At 43.6% G+C, this 20,746-nt stretch overlaps 1 protein-coding gene across 2 annotated transcripts in view; it reads right to left on the bottom strand.

Annotated features, from left to right (window-relative positions):
- Positions 1 to 4,234: 4,234 nt before the first annotated feature.
- Positions 4,235 to 20,746, bottom strand: part of LOC139538304 (melanophilin-like) — a 139,809-nt gene continuing 123,297 nt past the window's right edge. For both annotated transcript variants that reach the window (XM_071340171.1, XM_071340172.1), the window contains 3 exons: positions 12,995 to 13,066; positions 12,561 to 12,609; positions 4,235 to 6,802 (listed from right to left, as the gene is read on the bottom strand). In XM_071340171.1, the coding sequence (XP_071196272.1) occupies positions 6,753 to 6,802; positions 12,561 to 12,609; positions 12,995 to 13,066 (171 nt within the window). In that variant the 3' untranslated portion in view covers positions 4,235 to 6,752. The remainder of the gene's footprint in view (positions 6,803 to 12,560; positions 12,610 to 12,994; positions 13,067 to 20,746) is intronic.

Raw genomic sequence — 20,746 nt, 5'->3', positions numbered from 1 at the left:
GGGGGTCTCGGGGGAAATAAATGGCCCAGTGTGTTAAAAATGCCAGGGACGATTTTTGGTCCAAGTCCGGCCCCGAACCTCACTGTAAAATGACTGTAATATAAAGCGTAACTAAAAATATTGTCCAGAAGTGTTAAAGGTTACAATTTAGAGTCAAAGCCAAGACAAATGCACAATATGAGACAGATGCACTGTATGTAAGAAGAGCAGAATTCACCATGACACCCTAGTTTCTAAATGTTTTTATTCAATCACGTCACTTCTTAATATGCAAACAACAACGGAGAAATAAAGAGGCAAAACAGTTTCATGATGTAATTAATCCGTTCGCCAGTCTTCGTTTTCCATGTTGGGAACACAGACTATGTGTGGCGAGAGCCAGCCTTTGGATTCTCCCGTTCGTCCGTCGCCCAAAACGTCCTACTGGTCGGATCCCTCGTCCTGTGTACCACGAGGCATAGATGTCTGGATCTGAGTGTCACAAATATTTTCGGGGGAGGAAAAATAGAAGACACACAACAACCTTTCTGAAAATAAATAATGATGTCAATGTTGGGGGAGCTGAGAAATATAGGTGAGATTGTAACAGAATCTGTGGGGTCAAAGGGACTGTGGGAGAAGTTGGAAGAGAATGAGAGGAGTGTGCACAAGAACATGGTAGGAGAGAGTGAGTGTGTGAATGCGGTCCAAAGAATGAAAGTGGCGAAAGCGATCATATGACTTTATAGTAAATTAGTTAAAGTTAAAGGAAAAAATGATGAGTAAAGAAAGACAGAGATTGGAAAATAACATACTTATCTCCATGGAGCGCTGTGGATACGCAACGTGTGTTTTGGATAGAGTCCGTGACAGCAGTAACATGAGGGCATAGAGCACCGCACACACCCTCATGGTCATCATACAGATGTCGATCACTGAGTCCTAGGCTGGGGCAGACGTCAATCTGGAACAATAAAGTTTTACTTTAGAATTGAATTCTTGCTAATCAGCATAGGTTCATAGAAAGTAAATAGCATTCATCATGCAAATAATAATATAAATCAATGATCAACCAGAACCAATTAACATAACTTTGATTATAAAGGTGCTATAGAATAAATTATTTAGAGTCCAGGAATTTATAATATGAGATTAATGTGTTCATTGAATAACAATCAGAAGACACAGTACAACAGAATACCAAACTCCTAGTACATTTCTGTCTTCTGTTGCCAAACTATCATCAGCGCAATACACTGACTACCAAACTATGCATGAAACAATTCTGTAAACATTGCATGGACTTACAAGAAAATAGCACAATACCCTAAGTGTAGAAAACATTGGGAACACTTGCTCTTTCCATGACATAGACTGACCAGGTGAATCCAGGTGAAAGCTATGGTCCCTTATTGATGTCACCTGTTAATTCCACTTCAATCAGTGTGGATGAAGGGGAGGAGACAGGTTAAAGAAGTATTTTTAAGCCTTGAGACAATTGAGACATGGATTGTGTGTGCGCCTTTCAGAGCGTGAATGGTCAAGACAGGGTGCATGGTGAATGATAGTAGGCGCCAGGCACACCAGTTTGAGTGTATCAAGAACTGCAACGCTGCAGGGTTTTTCATGCTCAACAGTTTCCCCATGTGTATCCACCACCATAAGGACATCCAGCCAACGTGACACAACTGTGGGAAGTATTGGACTCAGTATTGGACTCAATGGGCCAGCAACCCTGTATGCCTTCAACATCGTGTAGTCCATGCCGACGAATTGAGGCTGTTCTGAGGGCAAAGGGGGTGCAACTCAATATTAGGAATTTTAGGTTGGGAAAATGTTGGTTGAAAAAAAGACAAAATGCCTTTATATTGATGACTTTTTGCAAATCCAATCAGTTTTCCATGTTGATTCAACGTAATCACATAGATTGTTTGGGGTTAAAATGACGCGGAAACATCAGTGATTCATCCAGTTTTTGCTATAGGACTTGGCTATGAAAATGATTGCAGTGCCTCTAAAACACAATAGAAAAATAGCATTGGTAAATCCTGGGGATAGACTGGTCATGGAGTTCACTTGACATCAAAAATGCTTCAGGCGTGTAAAAAAAACAAGAATCAAATTTGCTCAAAATATAACAACCGCTATTAAAATAAAACATCTTAGAGGAAAACATTGTAGTGGAGAGTCATTCAGAAAAGGACCTGCTCTGGAAGTAGGTTTATATACACACAGAGGGGATGCTGATTCAAGGACATTTAAGAGTGAAGAATAGAAGTGAAAACTTACAATGTGGAGAAGAGCCAAGTATGCTTTGGCTTTAGGAACCTCGGGTGTAGGACGGACAGAAAATCAGGCTTCGGCTGTCCCTCTGCTTAAATGGAGAATCTAAAGAGAATCTTCTGCTCCGATGGCTAGCTACTAGAGTGTGAAAAGTGTGATAGACCAGAGTTACTCAGTGTATTTAGTATATGGGTCTAGGGAGAGCTGAAGTGTCTAGGCATGCCTCTGCTTATCCTGTGAGGTGGACGGAGTTGAGGTGTACGGCTGTAGTTGAGAGTCATTCAGAAAAGGACCTGCTCTGGAAGTAGGTTTATATACACACAGAGGGGATGCTGATGTCACATTGCACACACACACACACACACACACACACACACACACACACACACACACACACACACACACACACACACACACACACACACACACACACACACACACACACACACACACACACACACACACACACACACACACACACCTTGTATCTACATTGTGTCTCATTCATCTTTTGTGTACATGGACATTAAACATTGACATCTTTCTCATGAGCCTGTTATTACTCGAGGCATGATAATAAAACATTTTATTGTTCGTTTTTATGCGTCCTACTGTATCTGTACATTTGGTGACGCTGCGCACACTAGCTGGCTAAACTTGACCTTACCCTACCACTTAACAAACCCTAACCACTCGTTAGCATTCATAAAATGATCGACTTTACCCTAACCTCTTGCTGTATGTTGCAGTTTCACAAATGGGTATAAATGAAGGTTTAGCAAAAAAAAATAAAAAAATGTAATGTTTGGTTGAGAGGTCAAGTCGCACGTGCATCTTCTCAAACATTCACACAAAGCAAATCATGAGCACATAGATGACTCACATCCTCAGTGACACCTATAACTGCGTCATCTAAAATGAACAGGGTATACTTACAAAACCACGAATATGCACAAACTATACAATGGTCTGAATAAATTAATTATTAAAAGGCAAGGTATGCTGCTTTCTGTAAATAGCCATGACCACAATCCTCCATGTATGATCCTTCATTCATGGTCCTACTTTAAATCTTGGAATAAGGGGTAAGAAAATGGAGTGGCGCAGTATATGGAATATTTTATGTCCAGCAAGGGGATTAGGAGAGTTATTAATATTATTGAACTACATTATGACTAGCTTCCATAATGTCTTTAAGGGTTTATTTAATAGAATGAGTTGTGCAATCCCATTCATTCTGTATTGTATGTTTTATTGGATAGAGTAGAGAGAGTGTTGTTGACAGCTTGACCACCCAGGCCAGACAAGTGCAATGCAAGTGCAATGTGGGTTGTGCGGATTTTCTCTTGACCATAATGGGTGGTCCCATATAGATAGGGCAAGAGTGAAACGGTATGTGTTGCGCAAAGTAATGTGTGGTAGCTATCTGTAATGGAATTCCTGCAGTGTGTCTATGTGCACTCGCAACAGGCATTCAGCTTGTTCAGAGGCCATTTCATGACAAGGCTGGTGATAACGACATGGAAAACATCTTAGTCTCACACCAGTGGACCTTAGCGAGACCTTTCAGAGGGATCTTAGTGAGAATTATTTTTATTTTCGCTAAGGAAATGGCATACTTTTCAATAAGCAGCAGCCCGAAGAAAACGAATATCCTAAGAGTATCTGATTCCGTCCCTATGTCAAAGGAAATGTCGTGATCAAAATATCGCCATGTTTTCTTATAGACGGAATTAATCCTATGTCTATGGTTAAATTATGATGAGATAAGACTCCATCCGCAAGAAATACAAACACTTTACAAAGCTACACATATTTATTGGTGTGTAAACTTGTGGCTGAATAATAAGACGGATAAGAAAACATATTTTGGGAGAAAAGGTAGTTGTTGAAATAAATATAATTGACCGTGAATTTATTGAGTCATTAATTACAAAAGTGGAGGCATGAATAAAAGACAAACACAAAAACATTTACTTTGTTTACATTTTAATTAGTAATGTCAAAGGTGTTACTTGGCACTATAGTATTGGAAACATGGTTCACATACTTTGTAGTGATGTTCACATTAGGATATCTAATAATACATATAAAATAGCAATTAAGAGGTCATGCAGAGGATACAAATTCATTCAAATGAATTAATTTAGATGACTACAAATGTACAGAGCAATTCAGTAGCAAAAAAGCAGTATTAAGTATATTGTACTAAAAGCTACATTAATGATACTTTACTGTTTTACATAGTACAATAGGGGCAATCAGTACATAGCTCTAACCTCTTTCTTGCATCATTCACGCACCCATGTTTGTGTGTATATCCTGAATATATGCCCAAATATTCCAGCATCAAATTGCTGTATCTATTTGAACAGTCTCCTACACCTACATAATTAAATGTCCCTCTATTCCATTTATAGTGCACTACATTAAGGGTTAAATAAATCAAATAAAAATAACTACTTTTGACTGTAACCCCATAGGACTCTGGTCAAAATAAGTGCACTACATAGGAAATAGGGTGCAATTTGGACGCAACAAGGCCCGGCGTAATGGGCGAGCTTTATGGGGCCTGGCCCGACCTACCTACCGTACATCCTTGACCGTCCAAATAAAATATTGAATTATTGATCATTTATTTGACCGAGACGACTGCCGACAGAAAGACGCATTGATCTCAGTTAAAGCATCCGAGCGAGCGAAACAGCGCCTCTCTGTCTCAGTATGTGTAAACCATGTATCTGATGCTATCTGGACCAAAAGAGTATGGCATGTCATACTATTTCTGGCCACACAGCATCAGATACATGAGCTACATATAGAGGGGCGCTGTTTCGCTCGCTCGGATGCTTTCTCCTGTGATATAGCTTCAGCAGAGAGGAAGTGGCGAAGCGAGAGGGCTCACTCTTGCCAAAATCTGTCCAGTATAAATTCACTGCGTTTCTATGGGAATACCCATTGTTAGGGTGGAGACATAAGCAACTCGTCATTATATACAGATCTCTGGTTTCAGCCTCTTGCTAATTGGAAAGGAAAGTTGGCGTGTGCACAGTGTACTGTTAAGATGCTGGATTGCCCTAAAGTAAATGCATGTTTCTCCCAAATTATATAATCACTCCTGTGTAAATAAAATAATTAAAAACACTTCACCGGGGAGCATGATTTAGCCACAGAGGATAATTAGCTTCTTTTGAAAAATAGCTGTGGATTTTTTCAAATCACAAGTGTGTTTGGGAAGCCCGCCATTTGTGAAGTGCGCGTGGCAATAGGTCTAGCTGATTGAGTTGCGGCTGTCAGTGAAAAGCGTCTAAAATATGTGTGAAGATAATGTGTCTTGAGTATAATTTAAAATACTGCATCAAGGAAAATGGTAAGGGTAGTGTGGCAAAAATATGGTACGTCTCTCTCCAGAATGCATGCATATGTAGGAAAGTGCCTATTTGGCAATGCCTTATTTCTGATTGTCTTAAATCACCACGTACACCACACATTTTTTCTTCGTCTCACACAAGTCAACAAAGTCTGTTTTTTTAACATCCATTGCGAATGATTGTTCGTCAGTATTTGAAAAATCTTCCCAACACTCCCAGCCTCGATAATCACAAAGTCATTGATTTTGATACATGAAAACGTTATTATTGAAAATGTGCGTATAAAAATAAATCAGAACTGTCACGCAGAAAATGGTAGGATAAATAGTAAGCTTCCCCGAACTTGAAACCCACGAGCTGCGGATGGGCTTTACTATTAGGGATTACACCAATTTAAAAAACTGTGAACGCGCAAGCATGTGCACGCATGAGGTCCCGTGAAAAAACGGGCCCGCCTATGGAAAGCAAAGGCAGTCCAAATGATTCGTTCTGGCGCCGGGTGTGGACGCAGACCATGACTCAATCTCTTGTCCCTTGATGTCAGAAAGCACACAGACTGGAACCCAATGGAGAACCATATGTGCCACCTGGAATTGGTTTATCAATTGACCACTGAGATTTGGTTCCTACAAAGTGTTCCATGAACCCTATGGAATGAAGCCTATATGAGAAACAGCTGCAATTCTCTGGAGAAAACCCTACATATAATTGTGTAATCTGTTAATAGTTAAGTTAATAAAGCTTTTCAACAGGCTCATTCAACCGTAGTACAAATATGTGATAACAGTTAATGTACTATGGATGTCTAAGTCTAGTCATAAGTACATTTTAATAAACTTGGCAGTTACATCATTGCTATGTTTTTTTAGTTTTTTTTTAACTTTTCAACAAATGCATTAAGACAATGAAACATGAAGCATAACATTTCACATTGTTGAATATAAATATTATTAGAAATAATATTGGATAAATGTAATAAACAAACAAACACAGAGAGATAATGGCATTATACCCAGGTTCAGTTCACAATAACGTATAGCCAATGAAAGAACTTGACAAAGTATTCTAAATGGACTCCTGCTCCAGCAGATTCTCTGTTATAAGAATCACTGTGCTCAGTTACAAGATGCTCAACTTCCTCCTCATGGACCCTGTGCCATTACTGGTTTCTGCAGAATGGAGAGAGAGAGAGAGAGAGAGAGAGAGAGAGAGAGAGAGAGAGCGAGAGAGAGAGAGAGAGAGAGAGAGAGAGAGAGAGAGAGAGAGAAATGGGGAGGAGAGAGGGAGCATGCTTTGATTCCATTTGAGAGTGATTGGAGGATTATCCCAAACATGACTGACTTATAAAACTGGGACATTGGGACACAAGAATAGTTCAAAATGTGTCACATAAATACCCTTGGTGCTTAGTTGTTAGGTCAGCTGAAAAGAAAAGACTGGGACCACAAATTGTAAATCATGCCGATGATCATAACTAATATAATTTAGGGCCACCTAAAATAGGCTGAATAACTAACTATACCTAAGGGGCTGATGAGAAAGTGTTGTGTGTGTACATTATTCCCCCCACACTCATACAGCGCTCTCATAAAACTCTTGTAGAAGTCTGGCAACTCAACGCATACAGCAATCCTCCACTAAGAACCTTCTTAAACCAAACTAGTGGTGCAACCACGTTTTAAATCAACCCGAATAAGAAATACATTTTGGCATTGGACAGCACCCCAAACAACTCTCTCTTGCTCGCCTCTTTCCTCATCCCGCCCTATTCTCCGTGTCTCTCTTATCGCATTCCTCTTATCGGTGTTCAACGCACGTGTCACTGAAGTGGCGGCAGTGCAAAACAATCCAGGTTGATTTCTCTACGGGAGTATCTATGGGATAGAGAACGTCGTTGTTTAGAGCCTACACAGGCAACTTGACAATGAAAAAAAGTGAACAAAGGTATGACTCCAAGCCTCAGCACCCTGTTCTAATGACTATGCAATGTAGAAATAAGAGAATGATTACACCTCTGCAGCTTTACATTTAGAGGCCCAAAACAAGAGAAACAATGAGACGAGTGGAAAAGAGCGTTTAGTACCACATCAGGCCACTATGAGTACCTCGTCATGCCGTATGGGTTGAAGAATGCTCCAGCCGTCTTCCAATCCTTTATAGATGAGATTCTCAGGGACTTGCAGGGGCAGGGTGTGGTAGTATATATTGATGACATCTTGATCTATTCTGCCACACGCGCCGCGCATGTCTCCCTTTTTACGCAGGGTGCTTGGGCGACTGCTGGAGCATGACCTATACGTCAAGGCTGAGAAATGTGTGTTCTCCAAACCAGCCGTTTCCTTCCTGGGTTATCGCATTTCCACCTCGGGGGTGGTGATGGAGTGTGACCGCGTTAACGCCGTGCGTAATTGGCCGACTCCGACCACGGTAAAGGAGGTGCAGCGGTTTTTAGGGTTTGCCAATTACTACCGGAGGTTTATCCGGGGTTTTGGCCAAGTGGCGGCGCCCATTACCTCACTGCTGAAGGGGGTGCCGGTGCGTCTACGGTGGTCGGCCGAGGCAGATGGAGCCTTGAACCAGTTGAAGGCAAGGTTTACTGAGGCTCCCGTGTTGGCGCATCCGGACCCTTCGTTAGCGTTCATAGTGGAGGTGGATGCGTCCGAGGCTGGTGTTGGAGCCGTGCTATCACAGCGCTCGGGCACGCCACCGAAGCTCCGTCCCTGTGCTTTCTTTTCTAAGAAGCTGGGTCCGGCGGAGCGGAACTATGATGTGGGGGACCGGGAGTTACTAGCTATGGTAAAAGCCCTGAAGGTGTGGAGACACTGGCTTGAGGGGGCTAAATACCCTTTTCTCATCTGGACTGACCACCGCAATCTGGAGTATATCCGAGAGGCGAAGAGACTGAATCCGCGTCAAGCTAGGTGGGCCATGTTCTTTACTCGTTTTAGATTTACGATCTCTTACCGACCAGGTTCCCTCAACACTAAGGCCGACGCGCTGTCTCGTCTCTATGACACGGATGACCGGCCCATCGATCCAACTCCCATCCTTCCAGCCTCTTGTCTGGTGGCCCCAGTGGTATGGGAGGTGGACGCGGACATCGAGCGGGCGTTGAGGGCTCACACCCTACCTTCTTCGGGTCATCCGGGGATTGAGAGGACAGTGCGGGGTCTTAGGGGGAAATACTGGTGGCCCACCTTGGCTAAGGACGTGAGACTCTATGTCTCTTCCTGCTCGGTATGCGCACAGAGTAAGGCTCCTAGGCACCTGCCGAGAGGGAGGTTACAACCCCTCCCGGTTCCACAACGGCCATGGTCTCATCTATCGGTAGATTTTCTGACTGATCTTCCCCCGTCTCAGGGGAACACTACCGTTCTGGTCGTTGTGGATCGGTTTTCTAAGTCCTGTCGTCTCCTTCCATTGCCTGGTCTCCCTACGGCCCTACAGACTGCGGAGGCTCTATTTACCCACGTCTTCCGGCATTACGGGGTGCCGGAGGACATCGTATCTGATCGAGGTCCCCAGTTCACGTCCCGGGTGTGGAGGGCGTTTATGGAGCGTCTGGGGGTCTCGGTCAGCCTTACCTCTGGGTATCACCCCGAAAGTAATGGGCAGGTGGAAAGAGTGAACCAGGAAGTGGGTAGGTTTCTGAGGTCGTATTGCCAGGACCGGCCAGGAGGATGGGCTAGGTACGTCCCGTGGGCAGAGTTGGCCCAGAACTCACTCCGCCACTCCTCAACTAACATGTCGCCATTTGAATGCGTACTGGGGTACCAGCCGGTCCTGGCTCTGTGGCATCAGAGCCAGACCGAAGCTCCTGCGGTGGAGGAGTGGGTACAGCGTTCTAGGGAGACCTGGCGGGCAGTCCAGGACTCTCTCAGGCAGGCCAGTGAACGGCAGAAGAAGAGCGCTGACTGCCACCGCAGTGAGGCCCCTGTGTTCGCACCAGGGGACAGGGTCTGGCTCTCGGCCCGAAACCTGCCCCTCCGCCTGCCCTGCCGGAAGCTGGGGCCGCAGTGTGTGGGGCCATTTAAAGTCCTGAGGAGGATAAACGAGGTGTGTAATAGATTGCAACTCCCTTTATACTATCGCATTAACCCCTCGTTTCATGTGTCTCTCCTCAGGCCGGTGGTAGCTGGTCCCCTTCAGGAAGGTGAGGTACCGGAGGTCCCTCCGTCCCCTCTGGATATCGAGGGGTCCCCGGCGTACACAGTACGAGCTATTCTGGACTCGAGACGCCGGGTGAGGGGCCTGCAGTACCTCGTTGACTGGGAGGGGTACGGTCCGGAGGAGAGGTGCTGGGTACCGGGGAGAGACATTTTAGATCCTTCCCTCTTGGTTGATTTCCACCGTCGCCACCCGGATTGTCCTGCGCCTCGCCCTCTGGGGCGTCCTCGAGGCCACCCGGATTGTCCTGCGCCTCGCCCTCCGGGGCGTCCTCGAGGCCGGGGGTCGGCGCGCTGCGGGAGCCGCGCGTCAGAGAGGGGGTACTGTCACGAATCCCACCGAAGATGGTGCCTCTTCCTGTTCGGGCCTCGCTCGGCGGTCGTCGTCACCGGCCTACTAGCTGCCATCGATTCTTTTCCTTTTTTGTTTCTGTTAGTTTGGGCTGATTGGGTGCACCTGTTTTGAGTTTAGTTTTGTGGGTAGGCTATTTAAGGGCAGTCAGCCCGCTGGCTGTTGTGCGGGCTTGTTTATCTGTTATTTGGTGTTGGATTGTTTAGTGGATTTATTATTTGTTCTGGACAGTTTAGTCCTGTGTTTTTGGACTCGTATATTTCATGCGCCCGTGTGTTTAGGGCATGATCGTTTTCCCTGTCTACTGGAAAATAAATCCACGTTCTTGAATCCCTGCTCTCTGCGCTTGACTCCTCCACCCAGTACTCCTAGCAGCTCTGACACTGACAAACTGTGAATCTGAGATCAATAAAAACCGACCTTGTCTTGAATCCATCACTAGCCTAGGCCTAGGTGTGTGGAGACACACGTATTGTACAATATGAGGAGGAAATTATAGTCCTAAAAAAGCTTTTCCGTTTCACTGACTCACCCAATGATGCACAGCTCACTCAACGCTGATGGCTGACGCGCTCGTGCCGAAAGCTTATCTCTCTCGTTTTACTTGGTAAAACAACGTTGTCCGCTCAATATGCCTAGTTGGAAGGTGATCATTTGGTAGTCTACGAACAGATTAATCTTCTCTTTTCAGCAGGGTCCATTTGTTTTCCAACCTGTGTTTTCCCGCGATTGTATTTGAACAATTGCGAAAGGCCTGTTTTGGCTGCATGCTGTTCGCTGACAATTTTGCAGCGCATTCCCGACTGTAGGCATGCCTAGTAATTGGGCTACACACTATCCACAGCTAGGCATTTCAAAAGATAAATAAGCTATTGATCCTCTGTGGCTAAATTATAGGTCTACTCCTGGTGTAGTATTTAATATTATTTAATTTCTTTCTGAACAGACAGCATTAATTATATAACTGTGGCAAATGTATTTCAATTCATCGTGGGTGCTGTGGCACCTCCAGCACCCTTCAGTGGATTTGATTCTATAAAGAAATAAATGAAGTGCAACACTGGAGAGATGAGAGTTGCAGGCTCATGTCTATCAGAGCAGAAAGAGGGAAAGGGATTACAGAAAGTGAATCTCATTTCAGTTCTGTGAGAGATACAGACGCGCTTCTCTCACCACAGCAATGGCCACGCGTTGGTCTATATAGGCCACAATGTTACGCAAACCATAGGCTAAACCCGGGCCGGCCCAACACAAATCAATTCTTTGTATATCAGGCGCGTTTTCACATTACGTTTTTTAGGGGACAGGAGAATTACAGAGGAGTCGACTTGAATTAACTTAAATAGCTTTTATTATATTTTTTACATTGAAAACTGATTGTTTTTCATGCCATGAAAGGTACTGTACCACATCCTGGCAAATGGGATCCAAAACAAAACAGTCAGAAACAGAGGTGCTGGATCCTGTTCCGGCAGGATCCGGCACAAATTAAGCACTGAGAGCAACCACAAACCAACAACAGGCATAGCCAACCCAGCCTGTATAAGCCCAGTGTAACCAACCACCGGTGAACCCATCACCAGCCACCCTGAGACTGGGTCCTACGCCACAGGATGTGGTGCGCTGGAGCTGAGGCCTTCCCACTGAGTCAGGGAGCCCTTGTTGACTGATTTCCTCTGAAACTCTTCCTCTGGAAGTTGGAACACACAGGTTTCGTCCCAATGTCTCCTTCCTGAAGTGTGCACTCGTTCACTACTCCCAACAAGTTTAAAACATTGGATTGGTGCAGGCATGGGCTAGAGTGAGTTTCCATACACCACTCATTTCCTTTCGAATCCATGAAGGAAAGTGAACAAGTGCACACTTCGGGAGAAAGAAGAGATTATTAGAAAGCAACCACCGTATAGAGCTGTTTGCAACCTCTCTATAAAGTGTTTTTGGGGTCCCCCACAAGCATGTCTTTTCTCATGTAGGGAGGTTCCCGGTAGCGTGGTTCTAGATCTGTTTGTGCTGTCTTGCCAACTTCAATCACCATAGGAGTTAGCAAGAAAGCAAAAACAGATCTGGGACCGAGCTAGGTTCCTGGTGACACTTTAGTTCAACTGTCGCCCTCACTCTGACATAGTGCTGTCATAAACATTTGATAATGTAATGTAGTGAAGCTTATTATGATGATCAACCAGAAACATATGATAATTGACATACTATAAACCTGTAACAATGTATGACACGGTTATGACTGTCAAAAGCATGGGAAGTGTTCCAAAGTTTCTTGGCCAATTGGTACACTCGGGAATGAGCTCTGCAATGTTTCTCAATCCTATCATGTTCTAAGTGAAACAAGGTTAAAGACTTTAGGGTTTACGAGCCCCTGTAGATTCTGCAAGCGCAGCATTTTTCGGTTCTTACTTGTTGGAAGGTCATAGGCACTTCTCCTTCTTTGGGGAGGGACAGTTGACTAAAAGAAAATGGAGAGAAGAAAACAGAATGCAATTGTGAGGAGGACCTTGGACGCACATGAAGACTCAGCAGTAGTCTGATTCAAATTAGACACTGGAATCAGACAGAGACATCTCTTCCCACGCTATGTCTGTGCTATGTTATGGTGACATGGGAGTTGATCTGTAAAAAAGTAAAAAAGCTCGTTTCATCTCTTGGAGAGTGCCTTGTAATGAGCCTATATGGGTGAAAATGTCACTTTTAGAAAAATACACATAACACCATGTTTTGTTTTCCATAGTATTACGCAATCTACACGAGGGTCCTGTTTTCATCAAAATCATGAGTAAGTACAGAGATACTCAAATCTGATTTTGACAGGTCCCAGGCTCTGCCCACTTTACCTTTCTCCTGGTCATATCCACAGACATCCCAGCAGCACTCAGCGCAGCGATCTTGTTCTCGATGTCTGTCACCTTCAGGGGAAAAGGACAATAACTCAATGGGCCTGTGTCTCCTGGACCCAGATTAAGCCTGCTGTTGGACTAAAAAGGTAGCTCAATAAAGAAGCTCCATTGAAAGTGCTTTTTTAGTCCAGGAACAGATGATCTTTAAAGACCTTTCTGAACAATGTGCCTCCTTGGTTTGAAGTGTATGGCTTAAGATTTGCTGGTTGCCCATCTCTAATGCTTGACTACACTAAGGGGCAGTGGTGGTTCCAGGCATAAGCGACATAATCGGCAGCTTAGGTCCTGATCGAATACACCAGGTGCAATTTGGTTGTGCATCAGCAGTTTCTCTCTTGTTATGTCAGTCACTGACAATCAACTCAAAAATCAAATCAAGTTGTATTGTTCGCATACACATAGTGCATTTGGAAAGTATTCAGACCCCTTGACTTTTTCCACATTTTGTTACTTTACAGCCTTATTCTACAATATATTGAATCGTTTTTCCCCCCTCATCAATCTATGCACAATACCCTATAAATGACAAAGCAAAAACGGTTAAGACATTTTTGCAAATTTATAAAAAATGAAGAGAAAAAAATTGAAATATCACATTTACATAATTATTCAGACTCTTTACTCAGTACCTAGTCAAAGCACCTTTGGCAGCGATTACAGCCTCGAGTCTTCTTGGGTTTGATGCTACAAGCTTAGCACAGCTGTATTTGGGGAGTTTCTCCCATTCTTCTCTGCAGATCCTCTCAAGCTTTGTCAGGTTGGATGGGGAGCGTCGCTACACAGCTATTTTCAGGTCTCTCCAGAGATGTATGATCGGGTTCAAGTGCGGGCTCTGGCTGGGCCACTCAAGGACATTCAGAGACTTGTCCCGAAGCCACTCCTGCGTTGTCTTGGCTGTGTACTTAGAGTCGTTGTCCAGTTGGAAGGTGAACCTCTGCCCCAGTCTGAGGTCCTGAGCGCTCTGGAGTAGGTTTTTATCAAGGATCTCTCTGTACATTGCTCCGTTCATCTTTGCCTCAATCCTGACTAGTCTCCCAGTCCCTGCCACTGAAAAACATCCCCACAGCATGATGCTGCCACTATCATGCTTGGCATTCAGGCCAAAGAGTTCAATCTTGTTTTCATCAGACCAGATAATCTTGTTTCTCATGGTCTGAGAGTCCTTTAGGTGCCTTTTGGCAAACTCCAAGCGGGCTGTCATGTGCCTTCTACTGAAGAGTGGTTTCTGTCTGGCCGCTCTACCATAAAGGCCTCATTGGTGGAGTGATGCAGAGATAGTTGTCCTTCAGGAAGGTTCTCCCATCTCCACAGAAGAATTCTGGAGCACTGTCAGAGTGACCAACGTGTTCTTGGTCACCTCCCTGACCTAGGCCCTTCTCGCTGATTGCTCAGTTTGGCCGGGTATCCAGCTTTAGGAACAGTCTTGGTAGTTCCAAACTTCTTCCATTTAAGAATGATGGAAGCCACTGTGTTCTTGAACCTTCAATGCTGCAGACATTTTTTGGTACCCTTTCCAGATCTGTCCCTCAACACAATCCTGTCTCGGAGCTCTACAGACAATTCCTTCAACCTCGTGGCTTGGTTTTTGCTCTGAGATGCACTGTCAACTGTGGGACCTTATATAGACATGTGTGTGCCTCTCCAAATCATGTCCAATCAATTACATTTTCCACAGGTGGACTCCAATCAAGTTGTAGAAACATCAAGGATGATCAGTGGAAACAGAATGCACCTGAGCTCAAATTTGAGTCTCATAGCAAAGGGTCTGAATACTTATGTAAATAAGGTATCTGTTTTTATTGTTAATACATTTGCAAACATTTTTAATATCCTGTTTTTGCTTTGTCATTATGGGGTATTGTGTGTAGGTTGATGAGGATAAAAAATAAAAAATAAATTTTAGAATAAGGCTGTAACGTAACAAAATGTGGAAAAAGTCAAGGGGTCTGAATACTTTCCGAATGCACTGTATTTAGCATATGTTGAGGGTGTAGCAAATGCTGTCATTGAATTAGCCATGTCAGCTAACAATTTTTAGCGACATAGTTAGTCTAGCCAGCTATCTAAACTTGTAAACTCAGCAAAAACAGAAACGTCCCTTTTTATCAGGACTCTGTCTCAAAGACAATTCGTAAAAATCCAAATAACTTCACAGATCTTCATTGTAAAGGGTTTAAACACTGTTTCCCATACTTATTCAATGAACCATAAACAATTAATGAACATGCATCTGTGGAACGGTCGTTAAGACACTAACAACTTACAGACGGTAGGCAATTAAGGTCACAGTTATGAAAACTTTGGACACTAAAGAGGCCTTTCTACTGACTCTGAAAAACACCAAAAGAAAGATGCCCAGGGTCCCTGCACATCTGCGTGAATGTGCCTTAAGCATGCTGCAAGGAGGCATAAGGACTGCAGATGTGGCCAGGGCAATAAATTGCAATGTCCGTACTGTGAGACGCCTAAGACAGCGCTACAGGGAGACAGAACAGACAGCTGATCGTCCTCGCAGTGGCAGACCACCATGTGTAACAACACCTGCACAGGTATTGGTACATCCGAACATCACATCTGCGGGACAGGTACAGGATGGCAACATCAACTGCCAGAGTTAGACAAGGAATGCACAATCCCTCTATCAGTGATCAGACTGTCCGCAATAGGCTGATAGAGGCTGGACTGAGGGCTTGTAGGCCTGTTGTAAGGCAGGTCCTCACCAGACATCACCGGCAACAACGTCACCTATGGGCACAAACCCACCCTCGCTGGACCAGACAGGACTGGCAAAAAGTGCTCTTCACTGACGAGTGATGGGGTGATGGTCGGATTCACATTTATCGTTGAAGGAATGAGCATTACATTGAGGCCTGTACTCTGGAGCGGGATCGATTTGGAGGTGGAGAGTCCGACATGGTCTGGGGCGGTGTGTCACAGCATCATCGGACTAAGCTTGCGGTCATTTCCTGCAATCTCAACGCTTGGTGGAAGAGTGGGGTAGCATCTCACAGCAAGAACTGGCAAATCTGGTGCAGTCTATGAGGAGGAGATGCACTGCAGTACTTAATGCAGCTGGTGTCCACACCAGATACTGACTGTTACTTTTGATTTTGATCCCCCCTTTGTTCAGGGACACATTATTTAATTTCTGTTGGTCACATGTCTGTGGAACTTGTTCAGTTTATGTCTCAGTTGTTGAATCTTATGTTCATACAAATATTTACACATGTTAAGTTTGCTGAAAACTTGCATCTTAGCATTGGCATAAGTCATTACAAAATGTGCAGAATTGCAGGAAATTAGCTGTAAAATTGCAACGTTTTCTCTCCGCCCCAAGGCAAAGCGTGTAGAATTGCAGTAAACCTGCTTTAAAATGCCAACATTTTTCTATTGCACCATGGCAAAATCTGTAGAATTGCAGGAAATTAACATTGAAATGAAGTGTCTCTCCACCATCAGGAGGAAATCCACTAAAATGTTTTGCTGCGAAAGGTGAAGGGCCACCCAACCAAATCGCGCTTAGGGCCCCCAAAAGGCTAGAGCCGGCCCTGCTAAGAATCTTTTTAGGACTTTTTAGGACTAGTCTTAAAATGCTTTTTAGGCTAGGACTAGTCTTAAACTGTGTCCGGGAAAGCGCCCTTAAATGTCTGACTTTGACAACTCAAATGACAGTTCTACGGTATATAAAGTGAGGTCCAAAACTATTTGGACAGTGACAAATTGTTGTTGTTTTGGCTCTGTACTCCAGCACTTTGGATTTGAAATTATATAACGACTATGAAGTTAAAGTGCAGACTGTCAGCCCTAAATGAACTCTGAGCGTTTGTTTAAGACAGGTCCAGCGAGTTTAGGAGGTATCCCCCCAAACATTTTGGGTCAGAAAATATAGAACAACATATCATTTGAAAGCTAGAGCCCTTGTTTTTTGGGAAATCAAAATCAAATTTTACTGCTGGCAATATCATTAGAATCATGTCCGCCCCCATAAAGGCAATAAATAATGCGCAATGGTCATATTCATAGAGTATGCAATGTAGGTCAAGTCACCAAAAGCAAACATTTTGTATGCATGGAAAGGGTATACCCTGATAGTCATTGTTAAGAAATGCTTTTTCTTCTCCATCAACATTACCTTGTACAGTACCAGTCAAAGGTTTGGACACACATACTCATTCAAGGGGTTTTCTTTATTTTGACAATTTTCTAAACTGTAGAATAACAGTGAATACATCAAAACTATGAAATAACACATATGGAATTATGTAGTAACCAAACGTGTTAAACATATCAAAATATATTTTATATTTGAGATTCTTCAAAGTAGCCACCTATTGCCTTGACAGGTTTGCACACTCTTGGCATTCTCTCAACCAGCTTCCCCTGGAATGCTTTACCAACAGTCTTGAAGGAGTTCCCACATATGCTGAGCACTTGTTGGCTGCTTTTCCTTCACTCTGCGGTCCAACTCATCCCAAACCATCTAAATTTGGTTGAGTTTAGGTGATTGTGGAGGCCAGGTCAACTGATGCAGCACTCCATCACTCTACTTCTTTGTCAAATAGACCTTACACAGCCTGGAGGTGTGTTGGGTCATTGTCCTGTTGAAAAACAAATGATAGTTCCCCAAACCAGATGGGATTGTGTATCACTGCAGAATGCTGTAGTAGCCATGCTGGTTAAGTGTGCCTTGAATTCTAAATAAATCACAGACGGTGTCACCAGCAAAGCACCCCCACACCTCTTTCTCCATGCTTCAAGGTGGGAACCACACATGCAGACATCATCCGTTATAATAACAGTAAAATAACAATAGCGAGACTATATACAGTGGCTACCGGTACAGAGTCAATGTACGGGGGCACCGGTTAGTCCAGGATCCATGAGATTCCTAAAGGTCTTACTCACATCGGCTACAGAGAGCGTCATCACACAGTCGTCCGAAACAGCTGATGCACTCATGCATGTTTCAGTGTTACTTGCCTCGACGTGAGCATAGAAATAATTTAGCTCATCTGGTAAACTCGTGTGACTGGGCAGCTCGCGGCTGTGCTTCCCTTTGTAGTCTGTAATAGTTTGTAAGCCCTGTCACATCCAACAAGCATCAGAGCCGGTGTGGTACGATTTGATCTTAGTCCTGTATTGATGCTTTGCTTGTTTGATGGTTCATTGGAGGGCATAGCCGGATTTCTTGTAAGCTTCTGGGTTAGAGTCCCGCTCCTTGTGTGCGGAAGCTCTACATTTTAGCTCATTGCGGATGTTGCCTGTAATCCATGGCTTCTGGTTGGGGTATGTACGTACAGTCATTGTGGGGACGACGTCATCAATGCACTTATTGATGAAGCCAGTGACTGATGTGGTGTATTCCTCAATGCTGTCGGAAGAGTCCCGGAACATATTCCAGTCTTTGCTAGCAAAACAGTCCTGTAGCTTAGCATCTGCTTCATCTGACCAATGTTTCATTGACAGAGTCACTGGTCCTTCCTGCTTTAGTTTATGCTTGTAAGCAGGAATCAGGAGGATAGAATTATGGTCAGATTTGCCAAATGGAGAGAGAGCTTTGTACGCATCTCTGTGTGTGGAGTAAAGGTGGTCTAGAGTTTTTTTTTACCTCTGGTTGCACATTTAACATGCTGGTAGAAATGAGGTAAAACGGATTTAAGTTTCCCTGCATTTAAGTTTCCCTGCATTAAAGTCTCCATTAAAGTCTCTGGCCACTAGGAGCACCGCCAAAACACGATGAGTGTTTTTCTGTTTGCTTATGGCCGTATACTGCTCATTGAGTGCGGTCTTAGTGCCAGCAACGGTTTGTGGTGGTATATAGACAGCCACGAAGACTATAGATGAAAACTCTCTAGGTAGATAGTGTGGTCTACAGCTTATCATGAGATACTCTACCTCAGGCGAGCAAAACCTTGAGACTTCCTTAGATATCGTGCACCAGCTGTTGTTTACAAATATACAGACACCGCCACCCCTTGTCTTACCAGAGGCTGCTGTTCTATCCTGCCGATACAGTGTCTAACCCGCTAGCTGTATGTTATTCATGTCGTCGTTCAGCCACAACTCAGTAAAATATAAGATATTACAGTTTTTAATGTCCCGTTGGTAGGATATACGTGCTTGTAGATTGTCCACTTTATTATCCTGCGATTGTACGTTGGCCAATAGTACCGATGGCGAAGGCAGATTAGCCACTCGTCGCCGGATCCTTACAAGGCACCCCGATCTCCTTCCGCGATATCTCCGTCTCGTTCTCCTGCGAATGACGGGGATGAGGGCCTTGTCTGGTGTCTGGAGCAAATCCCTCTCGTCTGACTCATTAAAGAAACATTATTCGTCCAGTTCAAGGTGAGTAATCACCGTTCTGATATCCAGAAGCTCTTTTCAGTCATAAGAGACGGTATCAGCAATATTATGTACAAAATAAGTTACAAACAATGCGAAAAAAATATAAAAAAATTGCACGGTTGTGAGCCCATAAAACGGGAGCCCATAAAACGGCAGCCATCCCCTCCGGCACCATCTTTCGATCATGAAGGCCTGATTCATGCAGTCTCCGCTGAACAGTTGTTGTTGAGATGTGTCTGTTACTTTAACTCTGTGAAGCATTTATTTGGGCTATTTCTGAGGCTGGTAACACGAATGGACGTATCCTCTGCAGCAGAGGTAACTCCGGGTCTTCCTTTCCTGTGGTGGTCCTTATGAGAGCCAGTTTCATCATAGCGCTTGATGGTTTTTGCAACTCCACGAAGAAACTTTCAAAGTTCTTGAAATGTTACATATTGACTGACCTTCATGTCTTAAAGTAATGATGGCCTGTCATTTCTCTGCTTATTTGACCTGTTCTTGCCATAATATGGACTTGGTCTTTTACCAAATAGGGCTATCTTCTGTATAGCACCCCTACCTTGTCACCACACAATTGATTGGCTCAAACACATTAAGAAAGAAAGAAAATCCAAAAATAAACTTTTAACAAGGCACACTTGTTAATTGAAATGCATTCCAGGTGACTACCTCATCAAGCTGGTTGACAGAATGCCAAGAGTGTGCAAAGCTGACATCAAGGCATATTGTAGCTACTTTGAAGAATCTCAAATATAAAATAGATTTGGATTTAACACTATTTTGGCTACTACATGATTCCATGTGTTATTTCATAGTTTTAATGTCTTCACTATTATTCTACAATGTAGAAAATAGTAAAAATAAAGAAAAACCTTTGAATCAGTAGGTGTGTCCAAAGTTCTCACCTGTCTGTGTTTTTTTTCTTGAATCTCTGATTGCTAGGATCATTTTAAGATGCCACTTTGGCACAGTGACTCACTACCCAAACCAGACGTAACTGGTTTTCAAGTGGCCAAGAGACGCCATGTGATCTCCTACTTCTTACTAGTGGACGAACTGGGAATCAGACAGGGGATATATTTACATCAATAAATAGGTAGTAACTTCCTCATATGTGACCGACCAGCTCAAATCGGTCTTATGTAGCAACATTTTAAATTCTGTTTTGTACACTGTATAAAAGTAGAGACTCATGGTATAACATACACTACAGTTGAGGAACAATGGGAAAGTAATTCTGCATTGATAGTGATAAACTTGTAAATTCACTTTTGAGAAAATGGCCTTTGAATATTTTGGTACTACTACTGTTAAGACCTTTGTCTAAACCCATTCAGCATC

Source organism: Salvelinus alpinus, chromosome 14, assembly GCF_045679555.1.
Source record: "Salvelinus alpinus chromosome 14, SLU_Salpinus.1, whole genome shotgun sequence".
NCBI classification, from domain to species: domain Eukaryota; kingdom Metazoa; phylum Chordata; class Actinopteri; order Salmoniformes; family Salmonidae; genus Salvelinus; species Salvelinus alpinus.
Note: the sequence above shows the minus strand (reverse complement) of the source record. Positions and strands in the feature narration are given on the sequence as shown.